At 38.3% G+C, this 13,938-nt stretch overlaps 1 protein-coding gene across 7 annotated transcripts in view; it reads right to left on the minus strand.

Annotated features, from left to right (window-relative positions):
• The window catches only part of kif1b (kinesin family member 1B), a 250,476-nt gene that overhangs the window by 106,218 nt on the left and 130,320 nt on the right, over nt 1-13,938 (minus strand). For 6 of the 7 annotated variants that reach the window (XM_068016948.1, XM_068016945.1, XM_068016944.1 and 3 more), the window contains exons 21-22: nt 3,173-3,275; nt 1,038-1,186 (exon numbers count right to left, since the gene is read on the minus strand). In XM_068016948.1, the coding sequence (XP_067873049.1) occupies nt 1,038-1,186; nt 3,173-3,275 (252 nt within the window). Of the gene's footprint in view, nt 1-1,037; nt 1,187-3,172; nt 3,276-8,576; nt 13,224-13,938 lie in introns of those variants that run through there. The other variant, XM_068016946.1, reaches the window with a different exon arrangement.

Raw genomic sequence — 13,938 nt, forward strand, 5'->3', positions numbered from 1 at the left:
GTTTGTTCTATGAGGAGAGATGGAGTAGACCAGGCCTAAATTCTCTGGATTTTAGAAGAATGAGGTGCGATTGCAGTGGAACACAAAATTCTTAAGGGGCTTTAGAGCTCCTGGCTGGGGAGTCTAGAACTGGGGTCACAGTGAATAAGGGATTGGATATTTAGGATTGAGATGAGGAGAAATTTCTACACTCAGAGGGTTGTGAATCTTTGGAATTCTCTATCCCAGACAGCTGTGGATGCTCAGTCGTTGAATATAGTCAGGACGGAGAATGGTAGATTTGTGAATATTAATGGAATCAAGGGATAGGGGATAATGTGGGAAGGTGGAGTGGAGTAGATGATCAGCCAGGATCTTACTGAATGATAAAGCAGGCTTAACGGGCCAAATGGCTTACTCCTGGTCCTGTTTCTTATCTTATGGTACAATATGAAAATCCACCATCATATCATGTAGTCTATGTCTTGCTCTGCAACCGGTTACAGATACTGAACCCTAAATGATATTGTGCCCAAAATTGCTCACAGCGTTCTTAAGTAAACATTTATTAATTATGGACTGAGGAATGAAGTCAAAGCCATACTACTGAACTAGCAATCATTAGCTTGCATTAGGAAAGTCATTTGATCCAACTTGCTTCTGGTTTGGTGTGAAAGACTAAGTTTTACAAGTGTTTTGCCTCTAAAAATCAAAAACAGCTAGATTTATTTCTCAGTAAGAACTTAAATGTAGATGTTAATTATGTATGTTTGTTTCTCAGTCCTCTAAACTGGAGACTGATCAATGTTGATTGGTCAAATACGATTTTTGAATCTCTATTCCACAGGCTGACAGCAGTGCATAATTGAAAAAAAGCATCAGCAATTTCAGCAGCAGCACAGGCCGAGGGCCAGTATTTTTAAAGCGGTCAATAACCAGTTTCCATTCAGAATTGACTTGATTTAAACAATGGTATTAGGAAAGCTCACAAAAGGTATTAAAAGTGTAATGAGGGAGATATGCTATTATTGAGTGGCGCACAATAGTTCCTGCAGTACCTTTTTCTTCAGCTCAACACTAATAGCATTAGCCTCCTTTAGATAGACAGCATTTCCCCAAAGTAGGTCACGCAATGATGTAAACTGGTGATACTTCCACTTCCTGAATGCCCACTCGGCTAGCTCATAATCATGTTGGGTCCAGGGTGCTATAGAGGTAAATCAACATTCACATGATATTTAGAACAGAAAATTATCAAAGGCCATCAATAACCAAGCAGCGGAAAACCATGAAAACATATCAGCTTAGATTTTCTGATTGTATCGCTGATGGTAACCCCTTTAAAATGAATGGGTTACAGTTGGCATTATAGTCTGAAAACCTAGGCCACGTTCCAAATCACAGAACATTTCAATGGATTAAAAACCAGTCTGCTAAACAGTACAATAATAATCTCAAAAGGGATAGCACTTAAATCCCGGTAACAATTATTACAATCATATCAGTAATCAATTAATTTTATTAAGAGGGAACTTCAGGATCAATGGAATATTTTTTGCTCATCATTTTGTTCGCCCAACAGAACTCTTTTTTTTTTATTGAGGTTTCAATATTCTTCATAAAATAATTTCTAGATAACGATACTTAATGTTCAACACCGTTCAAAACTATAGAGTATTCCAACCGCAAGGCATAGATGGTCAGAGCAGAAGCAAATTTTTATCATACTGTACTCCAAAAATCAACTTCATACAGTATGAAACTAGATTGCATCACTTTCTAGGACTGAAACAAATGCATTGGTAGGAAATGGATAATTTTTGGGACCAGCCTGATGGATAGAAAATGGCCTTTGTCCAATCGTGTACAATCCTATGTCCCCAAGAAACTGGGATATATCAGGGAGGGACATAGGGGATATTAGTTAAGCACATCCAGTCATGGGTACCCCCTCACTCCCAGTCCTCTGGAGTTGAATATTTTCTGGAGTCAGGGCACAATTTCCAGAATTTTTTCAGAAATTGGCCACACATTTTTACCTCCCCCAGAAGTTAATATGAGCACTGATTGGGGAGGGACAGTGGCAGAAGGTTGCACCATCTGACAGATAGCATTAACAGGCCTAGTTGCATTTTCCTGCTCATCCTTTCATCTGACAACTGGACAGAGCTTAAATCACTCAAATATCTTAGATGCAAGGTGGGTCTGAAGACTGTGTGTTTTTTGGGGAATAAAAAAGATTGCAGGATTATAGCCAATTCGGCCCTGATAATGAACAATTCACAATGGCATGTGAATGCAGCAAAGCATCTACTTCCACTGACCTCTCAGACTAGTCAGACTGAACAATGTTATCCATCTCACTCAATCACCCAACAGAATTGTAACAGGATCTCATCGTCTTTGAAACTTCATTGTCTAACATTCTATCAATGGACTAAAGAGAAAGTTGACAAGACTCAGGTTATCATTGTTTTGTTTTAGTGGGCTGAGCATTGACTATAGTCACTTGATAGGCTACTTAAGGTCTCAGTTAAAAATGCCAAGGGGTCCTATGATACAAGAAAGATGAGTTGCAGCAGAAGTTCCTCAGGACAGAAAAACAGAGTACAGACAAAAGGTAGCTTAGAAATGAGCAGGTGTCATCAAATGTCTTAAAGCAGCACTGTCACTCATCCTCTTTCCTTCTCTCATGCTCCTCCTCCATATTAAAGTAGGTCTTTATATATTGCTATGTAGTTTTTCTCCCATTCATGGGATGTGGGCGTCGCTGGCAAGGTCAGCATTTATTGCCCATCCCTAATTGCCCTCGAGAAGGAGGTGGTGAGCTGCCTTCTTGAACCGCTGCACTCCATGTGGGGTAGGTACACCCACAGTGCTGTTAGGGAGGGAGCTTCAGGATTTTGACCCAGTGACAGTGCAGGAACGGCGATATAGTTCCAAGTCAGGATGGGGTGTGGCTTGGAGGGGAATTTGCAGGTGGTGATGCTCCCACGCGTCTGCTGCCTTTGTCCTTTAGGTGGCAGAGGTCACGGGTTTGGAAGATGATGTCAAGTAAACGTATTGTCGTGATATTTTACAACCAATTGCTGTAAAACATTTTGAATTGACCCCAATGGGGTTTATCTGAGAGCTTACTGATTCCTGGTAATAACATCAATGAACAAAATCATGATTAACCAAACTACAATACCTTCTTCTTCCTCTTCCTCCTCCTCTTCTTCCTCCGTTGTCTCTGCAGCTAATGAACGAGTTTCCACTTGTTTCTGTAAAGCTTCCAGCTTACTTTCATAGTCCTGGCAATAAAGACAGAAGACGTGTAGAAGAAAGGACAACAGACAGCCAACAAGGTTTGGTAAGTCAAAGACTGGGTATTTTAAAAGGGTGGGGGGGGGGGGGGGGGGGGGTGGCGGTCAGCTGGTTACTGCTTTCAGTGCAGGAGTAATACATATATGGCTGAGTGATCCAAGATTTGACTTGCGCCACAGAATCAAGCGTAGAAACGTTCCTTTACTTAATCTTGAGATGATTGAGTCAATAAAAGTGGAAAAAAAATCTAAATTCTTTTTTCAATGCAATTAGATATGTATATAGTACCTACTTGCTTGGAAAATTAAAGAATAAACGTTTGCTTAAATTTAAAAAGGGACCTGCATTCACTTACAGTCCTAAATGTCATTAAGTGGCATATCTATACAATGGGGCTATCTTTTTTCCCTCATTTCTGGGCTTCGGGTTTATAAATAGAAGTCTAAGGAAACCGAACAGCGGAAAGTTTAATACAAAATAGCCCCCCTAAGCAAAAATGGAACAAAAACACAAGAGCTACCAGTCGAGCACATTTCAGACTAAATACCACACAGATGAATACATTTCTCCTTAAAGGGTAAGAGAAACAGTCTTACAGGAGCAACAAAATGAATGTATGTGAAACCATAGCAATAACTGATAAATAACAGTCCATTTACAGTCATGGTACGATATGGCTTTTGAACATTAGCATCCTTCCAGAATTGTAATAGGGAATGGTCGTATTAATAAACCTCAATTACTATAAGCAATTAATGTCACATAAGTCTGGCATCAGACTAGGGGGAGGTTAGTTGATACTAATGCTAATCTCCACAGTTGCTTTAGGTTAATTAACTTGCAGAGTTAATTACTAATTACAGACCATGGTAATTTTAGTACTTTCACATATTAAAAGTTGTAATAGCTCAGAGATAAGAATAAATGTTATTAGAAAGTCACATGCTTAGAACTGGAGGTCATTTCAATGCTAAGGACACCAAAATTCAAATGTATTTTTCTTCTAAGAAAAGTTCCAATATTGACACAATTTGCTTTACAATTGAGTTGAAGAACTGAGCTTAACACAGGCTCACTGGTAATCTAACTGGTCTACAGTTTAAAAAAAACTTGTATTAATTATTCTTAATTACTTTTAAATTCCATACACATACAGAATCAAAGCTCATACCTGGGATAAGAAAAAGAAAACAAATTACCGTCAAACGTTACCTTGCGAGGACATGCCATTACTGGACAGCCTCGATGATGCAGGGGGTCACAAAGCTAGTAGTTTTTTTTTAAATATCAAAAAAGTATTGAAGCCCCAGACATAATAGCTTACTTTCTGACCATGGATATGCCTGTTCAAATTCTGATGCTACCTGGTCAAATTTATTAGCAAATCATGTTGTCTCCCAGCTTTCATGCCGCACCTCCATGACTCATCCATAAGCATGGGATTTGCTTCCACGTTTATGCCGACGACACCCAGTTCTACTACTCCACTGCTTTTCTAAACGTCATGACTAGCTTGGCGTTGTTAGATTGCAAGTCTGATATTCTGCCATGGACGTGCCAGAGTTTTTTTCCAACCGAAAAACTGGGAAATCAAAGTTATTGTTTTCAGGCCTGATCAAAACATTCACACTGACTTCCTCTACCCTACTTGGCTGCTCACTCCTGCAGAACCACTGCATGAAACTCCAACAATCTGTTCTATGCAGAACGGAGCTTCAAAACTGACATCCTATCCATTACCAAAACTTGCACCACTGCATTATTGTCTGACTCCATCACTGCCTCATAACTACAGCTGCCTCAATCCTCATCTATGCCTTTATCACCTCTAGACACAACCTCCAAAATCTCCAAATCACCCAAAATGCTATAATTTGCATCCTATTCCACACTAAGCCCTGCTCATTCATCACCTCCATCCTCATTAGGATACAATGACTCTACATCCCCCAAGGATCAAAATTAAAATCCATATCCTCACATGCAAATCCTTCCGCAGTCTTGCCCATCCCTCTTTCAGCTTTACGTCCCCTCCCAGCCCCTTCTGCTCTCTGACTCGAACACCCGATACAGCACTACCCTGACCTTTCCATTGCACCTTTTGATGGCTGAGCCTGCAGCTGTTTTGGGACCTACCTCTGGAGCTCCCTCCTGAAACCAATCCAACTTCCTTCTTAAAACCCATCACTTGGGCCAAATTTTTTGGTCGCCTGTACTTTTAAATTGAAGAAACTATGGCTAAAATGGAAATGTTGCAAGTCAAATAAAAGCAGAAAATGCTACAAATACAAAATAGATCAATAAACATTTGTAAAGAGATAAGATAGGTTCTGAAGTTGTGGTTGTATACTTGCAGCTCAACTTCATTATGCAAATGCCTTGTATTTTGATGAAGGGTATACAGCCAAAATGTCAGAACCAATCCTTTCTCTTTCCAGAGGCTGACTGACCTGTTGCGTACTTCCAGCATTTTCTGTTTTTGTTTCACATCATCACAATGGTCTGTGCTGGACCCACATCTGATTTTGTTGGGAGCAAATTTCTCAGTTCAGGACAAAAGACACTTGTTGAACAGTGTGTATCTTCAATATGAATGATAATGCCAAATGAGTTTGAAGTGTCCAAAGAGGATGAGGCTCCTAAATAAGAAATGTGACTATGCTGAAACAGATGGGGAAAGAAAATCCTATTCCAGTCAAAAGGCCAAATCGACCAAATCACTTCAGCATGCGTCAGAGCCAATGCTGAACGAACAGTAAAACTGTATCTACCTGCCTAGACGGACAATGGCAGCAGGTGCGAGTTCCCCTCCACATTACACACCATCCTGACTTGTAAATATATCGTTTTGGGGTCAAAATTCTGGAACTCCCTCTCTAACAGCACTGTAGATGTACCTACACCACATTGACAGCAGCAGTTCAAGGTGGCAGCTCACCACCACCTTCTCAAGCTGAGATAGGGATGGGCAATAAATGCTGGCCTTACCAGCAATGCTCGCATCCCATGAATGATTAAAACAGGTCACAATGGGTCAGAAGTTAAGGATATCATAGCGTCTTTTCAATTGCAGCAGCTCGTAACAAAATAAATGTGAAGGTGAACTACAATTAAATCTAAACATTGTAATTGCAATTTCTGAATCTTGTACCTATTTGAATTTGATCTGATATGTACTGGGCAGGGGGTGGAAACGATTGATCAATTTCAGGACTGTTAGTTGTAATACACTAAGTAATCCCACCTTTGTACAATTTGTCAATGCAGTCTTCAAAATACTTAGGGTCCTATGGATGGAATCTAGTATGATCCCCATACCATGTCTTATGGTTAGTTTCTTAACAAAAAAAACTTCTGATATTTGGAATTAATATTGATAATTTTGGTGTTGAATACAGGTTTCATCTCACAGATAAGGGCACCACAGAAGATGCAAGTTGCACAAGCAAAAATGAGTTTAGCTCAATCATATGTGGGGTAAAGAAATATTTAAAAACTATACTTCCAGCAGTAACTTCATAAAGCACCATGTTATCAATTGTAGGATTTTTAAATTCTGTATTTGTAAGAACTATTATAAGTTGCGAGTGTTTAGATGTTGCTCTTTTATGAAGCGACTTCCAACCAGTCTTGGAAGTCTAACTACAGCCTTGATAACCCTGCAAGTAAAGAATTGTTTTAGAAGTTAGGACAACTTGAATCCCTTAAAGTCTTTCTGTGGCACTGGCTTAAAACAACCATTGGTAGGGCGAAAATAAATACCACAACCATCACTACAAAATGGAACACTGCTGCGGCGAGTACTCTACTTGCCAATAAGGTTACAATATTAAAATGCACATATTTACAATACTTCAGCTCCATTAAGTTACAAAACTAGAAACCTAACTCCGCCCTGTAGCAAGTTACTTAATATTTGAGGGTGCTGCATCGGTCAGAACTAGAGTTGAAATTGATGCAAGTTTGATCCCTGTTTCACTCACCTCCAGATCTGAGCAAAAGATGCAGTCTTTCCCCTCCTTTGTTTTGCTGCAATTTAACGTAAAACTAAACAACGTTTTTTTTTAAAAAGAGAAAAGGAATCTGGTTTTTCATGCATTACCAAAATTATACACACCATATGGCTGGGATGTTCACAGAGGCTTTTAAATCATTTAAGTACAGAGACTACAGATCAGGTTTTAAATGTTGCAGAATTTTTGGAAGGGTTGATATTTTTTCAGAACATTTTACTCTTGGTTTGAGCAGTAATAATTTTCACTCGTGGGATTAGATGACATGTAGCTATTGAATGCTGACACAAGATCAAATGAATTCTTCATTTCTGTCTGTTCAAATTGTTCTTTATTTGCGAAGCCCTTCGTTTTTGCTTGGAAACATAACTCTTCAGCTGAACCAACTCAATGTTTATAGCAAATCAGTAACTTGGGTGAACATTTTTAAATGCTACCTTAACAAGTGCATGATGGCATCCTAAGCAGTGAATTCATCAAGGCCAAAATCTTGAAACAAAATGTGCGCCTTTGATTGTGGCAGTTTCAGTGCTGTTGCAAAGGCAGAAACTGAATGATTGATTCAAAAACAGAATTGGAAGGAAGATGAGCAAAGATTTGGGAAGTTGAGGGCTGTGGCAGCTATCTGGGCTTCCGACATTGGCATCTAACTTGTATAGTGACTTCTTGACCTTTTTCACTCCCCCACTGCACCTGCCTAGGGCTGAATTATTCAGAAGCATTTGGTTTAGCATAGATTAGAACACTTACCTCCAGAAGAAAAATAAAAGTACAGCCTATTTATGCACTACCTTAGTCTAAGAGAGCCTTCAGTGACAAAAAGTAAAAACGTCTTTGCCAAGTGGAGCTCTCTGATTGTTCCAAGAAAGCTTTAACTACAGAAAATTCCTGCATTGCATAAATAACCACAATTTGGTGAGACAAAGTAGCAAAGCATCTTCTATAACACTCAAGGTATGCCAACATCAGATGGTGATAATGATTTTTGGGAAATTTGGAGATGGTCACCAGTTTCCAAATTTAATCCAGATGGCCGGCAAAAAAGGAAATCCTATTCAAGTCAGGATTCTTCATTCATTGGTCATATCTCTTATTCCTCACATGTATTTCTCAGTAATTCAGCAAGATCTAAAATAAAAACAAGGCTACCAAATTCATCCCCAGTAGTACTAACAGTTGAAAATACAATGGGGGTGGGGTGAATTTACATCCACATTTGTAAATATTAAAGGCATTTTATTGAGAAAAGCCATCACAAATTTGAAGACTTGTCACTTTATTTGACTGAAACCTTTACAACACAACCTCTCAAATGATTTGAACTGGGCACCAACATTCAGTACAATTGCCAGAAAAGGCAAAAATGAAACTAAATACAGAGGCATCAGTCACACCTTAGCTATTGCAATTCCAAAGTTATGGAAGTCGCAAATTTACAAAATTAGACTTTCATAAAATAAGTTGGAAATACTTGGATGTTATATTTAGTTAATTCTTAAGGCTCACTAAAAATGATTATAATGATGTAACAAATATCCACAAAGACCCATTTTAAAAGTACACAATGAACCATCCACAGGAGGGTAAAGTGTCCCAGTACTGTATGTATTTCCTTCCACTTTTCTGCACAAGAAACTGACTAGCACCATTTCCTTGAAATCATTCTGCATTGTTTTACAACATGGATTAGCTGCGCATAAATTACCAAAGAAACGAAACTAGTAGCATGTGTCATTAAGACCAACATATAACTTTCCTGCAATTTGTAATGGTGATAGCGGAAATGGGATATCTTTTGAGCAGGATTTATTAGGCAGTGTATCGAGAAGGCACTGGTCATTCTGCAGCTTTGGAGGCACTGTGGCACTTAATGTTCTTCAAAACTCAATGTCTTTGCAAATGGGCAGAATGCACAAACCTGCATGAATCAAAGTACATTCAAGTTTCTAAACAGTTTAGTTAAATGAAGCTGCACTATCACAGGCATTGTCAATGACTAACAATGTAGTACATTAGACAATGCCTGTAAACTAAAATCAAAAACTGTACATTTCAGAAGATGGTCATTTTATACCAAACCATCTGTAAAATTGTCATTACGCCAGGTGTGATCATTTTCTTTCAACCACTATAAGGTATTGTGAAAATCCTCTGGAGAATGGTCATTGAGAATGCAATTAATTTGCAGATGATGTTCTTTATTTAAATTCAGGAATTCTCACTCTGGGCATTCATTACTCAGCATTCAATTACTTGCAAGCTAAATATTTAAATCAGACCCAATGATGTAGAACAAAATTTCTCTGGAGAAATGTTTGAAAATGTACATGACTAATGTTAAAAGGTACCCAGATTTTGAAATGATAAGCTTTCAGAGTGTAAAAGGATTAATGATCCGTGACTTTTTGAAACTCAATGAATTGAGGCGGAAACTAAAAATAGCCTGAAGTATATATATATTTTTAAAAAGCAGCTAACTATAAGTAAAGTTAAGGAAATTGTGACATGTTGATAAAAACTTCAATTAAATTGAAGGCACTTTTTCTTATTGTGGACAAAGCAGCCCTGCATATCAATTCAATCAAGACAAATTGAAAATGATTATTTTTTTCCCTAGAGAGCACTCAACATGCGAATTGTTCATAATCCTCATTCCAGGTATTAAGCAATAGAAAATGATCTAAAATTAAAAATTAGTGTGGTTAATGTGGGAGCAAAAATTAACTCTTAAAAAAAAACACAAGCTTTAAAACACTCTGGATCAAGAAGCTCACATTCAAACTACCGATCTCCAAAACTGTATCCTACAGATGCTAGTTCTGAAATTATGAGAGATTTTGAAAACTTTTTTCCAGTATTTTGGGATGAAGCTTTTTAAACATATTCAATAGATTAGAATTTCCAAGAGGAAGTACATAATGTTGGAATGATTTGGCCACTGCATTAGTTAATTGAGTAGAAAGTTCCTAAGTTTAACGGCAGTGTAATTTTTAAATGTTCAAAATACGAAATGCAAATGGAGTTCAGATACTTCTGGCACACTTAACTGAAAGCTAACATAAGTGATATTATTAAAGGAAAAACTTGCAATCTATAAAAAAGTGATAAATAATGTCGGTAGCAAAATCAGGCCAAAATAAAGCAATGAAGTACATATTAAGAGCTTGTGGCAATATGTTAAGATAGATAAGGCACCATTGTTAGTTTGAAGTTCCTTTCTACCATTCTCTTCCCAACCTCCCTAGACACATTCACAGACATTCAAACATGCAACGCCTTTAAAATCTAACTTGTTCCTAGTCGTCAAGCACAAGAAACATTCAATCTTTATCAGTGAAATGGACAAATTTTGAAATGCAATAGTCCTTTGGTCAGTTTACCCAGGTAATATTTCAAAACCATAATTCGTGCTACAAAAACATGATGCATTTTTTAAAATCACAAGTTTGGGTAAAATGGTTAAGGTCACTTCTCAGGGGCAAAAACAAAGTTTTTATTTAAAATATGTAAACATATATTTTTAAAGTCATCTTGCCATCATATTCTTTCACTAAGTGAGAAATACTAGGAACTGTTGTAAAAACATTAAGGTATATTACACAAGATGCCCAAATGCAAAAAAGAAAATACTGCACAGTTTTGTTGGATTTTTCTGAACTAAAAAAATTAGCAATTACACAGCCGTCTACATTGTCCCCTCCAGGGTTCCATGAAGCTTTTCTTTAATTAAATATTCAATATTAACATTTGGGTTTTTGTTTAAAAAAAAAATTAGAAATTCAATTTGGACCTTTGAAAAGGCACATGATGAGCTAATGAAGCAGAAACGTAGAAAATGCACTTGTATTGTGACCTAAAACAGAGAAACCCACCCAAAATTTCAAACTGCAGTTTAACACTTGGACCAAATTGGTTTTATAAAATATATCAACAGAAAAAATTAAGACATGCTTCAGCCATTAAACGTTTGAGTCCATTATTATTAAACGCTAACATTCATCAGTTTGTCGAGAACTTTGCCAATTGACACAAAGACTTATGAAACACATTAGAATTTTTCTACCCAGTTTATAAATTCAGAGAAATGGGATAATGAGGAATAAAGCTTCAGTGTCATAAAACTAATTTTGAAATAAATAAAACAGGTATACTGACCAAATGACATTTGCCAATTCTCAATGCCAATTTTTACCACATCTTTAATTAAGCTCTCAGATTTCAAAATGAGTGCAAAAGATGAGCGTGTATTGTGATTGGGTGACCAAAATTAACATGAATCCTATGTAATAGACTTGGCCTTTTCAGTTTCCAAACATTGTTATTAAACAAAAATCTGGCCACTGTGTAGTTTGGATTTTAATGGTGTAGGAAGATCGATAGCCAGGCATATTGTCACCTTAAGCACCCTGGCAACTCTGAAGGGGAAAAAAAGGCTTATTCCAGCAGTTGGGTCTACACAGTTGTTTCTCGTGCTTTAAGGTTTGGTGCTGAGTACTGCCGGCGCATTCTTGGTGGGGTAGTGAAATGGTTGTGGTATGGTCTATCAGTTCTACTGTACTCAAATGCATGGAAACAATTTTCTGAAGACCCGCTATTGTAGTAATATTGCCGTTGATGGTTGCGCCGTTGATGTTGCGTTGGAGACTCTGGCGTTTGACGACCATCTGATGACTGTAATGATTCGGTTGAGTTTGAAGTCTGCCGACGCAAGCCACGTTGCTGACCACTGCTGAATGAGTTGCTACGCCAACGAACCTGCTGCTCATTCTTGTAGTGCTGCCTGTTGCCTTGGTTATATCCTCTACCTGCTCCATACGGGCGCCATGAGCGAGGGTGATCGTGGTCATTCTGCTCATTGACATCTTCCTCAGTACCGCCTCCATCCTTTGAATCCCTTTCAACTACAAATTCTACCGCCTCCTCGTCAGTTATGATTATGTGCGTGCCTGGGCTCCATGAGTTTCTGTGACTGGGGTTACTTTTAAAAGGGAATCGCAGTTTCCGATCTTGGGGTGGGATGAATCTGTGTGGCACACTCTGCCTGCGCAGCTGTTTCGTGATCTCCTGCTGTTGCAGATTTTTCAATCGTATTTGCTCTAGCCTCATCCATCGCAAACGGCCACGCCTGAATTCTGGATCTTCAGACATAAGTTTTGAAACACGCTCATCCTTGCTGATCTGATCCTCATTAATGGACTCACTTTTGTTGTTCTTGTTTTCGCTGCTAGTTCCGCACGCAGCATCTTCATTTCCCTCGCCTTTATTTTTAAGGAAGTCATTGCAAGAAATGTGTTTCCCTTGATGCTCTTGCGAATCCATCAGTGGCAAAACTTTCTCCATCTCCAACATTTTGTTACGTAGAATCTTGATCTCTTCTTCCTTTGTGTTGTTCTGCTTCTTCACCTCTTGCAAAATATTTTCTAATTTGTCTACATGGCACTTTAGGTCGTCCACATCACTAGGAGTTTTCACAGTGGCTATTACATCTTCAATTCGCTCCTCTCCAACACCTACTGTGTCCCACACATCCCTTGCAACAGCTCGCCAAGAATCTCTCTCATTGGGATCCTTCTTTCCATAGCTGGCACACAGCTCCTTCATTTTAACAATTGCCAGTGCCTCAATCTCCTGTCTAGTATGCCTGAAATCATTCAGAGCCACCTCATAACAGATCTCCTTTACAGCCTGGATCTTAAGGTCTGAAAATGTCACCCATTTCGGGTCTTTGGTAATTTTACGCCGCTTGGGAATCTGGTAAACTTTGATCTGTTCATGTTTTTTCCCACTGCTGGGTAGGCCACACTTTTTTACAATGGTTTGCAGCTTGCTGGGAGGTAGCTTCTCCCTCAGGGAGGTTATCAATCGCCAACTCTCTTCACAAGATCTCTTGTCTGAATCATCCCCACTATCAGAGTCTGCATCCTTTAAAAAAAAACCAAAATGCCCCAAAACAACCAAAATTAAAATTAAACCCAAAATTCAAATTGAATGAAAACAAAAACTAAAATCGTGAAGAAAACATGGGGGATGGGAGAACTATAATGAGTTAGATGAACATGCTTAAAAGCAAAATCAAACACATAATTATGGTCCAGAATCCTAAAAGAATCAAACACTTTGCGTAAATACTTTTAACTCAGCTGTAAGTTGGCCACCTTTGATACAATCTACTCTGTTAAAGCAGCCTCAGATGTTTAACAGCATATGCTTACAGTTACCCACTTGCTCATTTATGCTGCTTTTGAGGTGCTTCTTAGGGTTACAGTACAGGTGGATTGACACCATTCAAAATATTTGCAGAAACAAATCAGACAATTTATATATTCTGCACCACAATTCTGCAGATGATTATTTTGACAAACAGGTTACAAAAGGCAAATTAAATCTAAAACTTCAACTTCTAATTTCATGATGTTAAGCTGCCCTTGTCCATTTATATGAACAAATTCAAACTTGTTTTCATCCCTTGTTCTAAATTTCATAGCTGCACCCAAGACATGCTACAAACATGCAAAAAAAAAGTGATTGCGTCATTGCAATCCCTATTTAAAACAGCAGGATAAAGTGTATTGCATCCAGTTTGGGACAGTGGTCGAATGGATGTTGTTAAGATGGGTTAGTATGCAGGTGCACATAT

The sequence above is a fragment of the Heterodontus francisci genome, chromosome 37, assembly GCF_036365525.1.
Source record: "Heterodontus francisci isolate sHetFra1 chromosome 37, sHetFra1.hap1, whole genome shotgun sequence".
NCBI lineage: Eukaryota > Metazoa > Chordata > Chondrichthyes > Heterodontiformes > Heterodontidae > Heterodontus > Heterodontus francisci.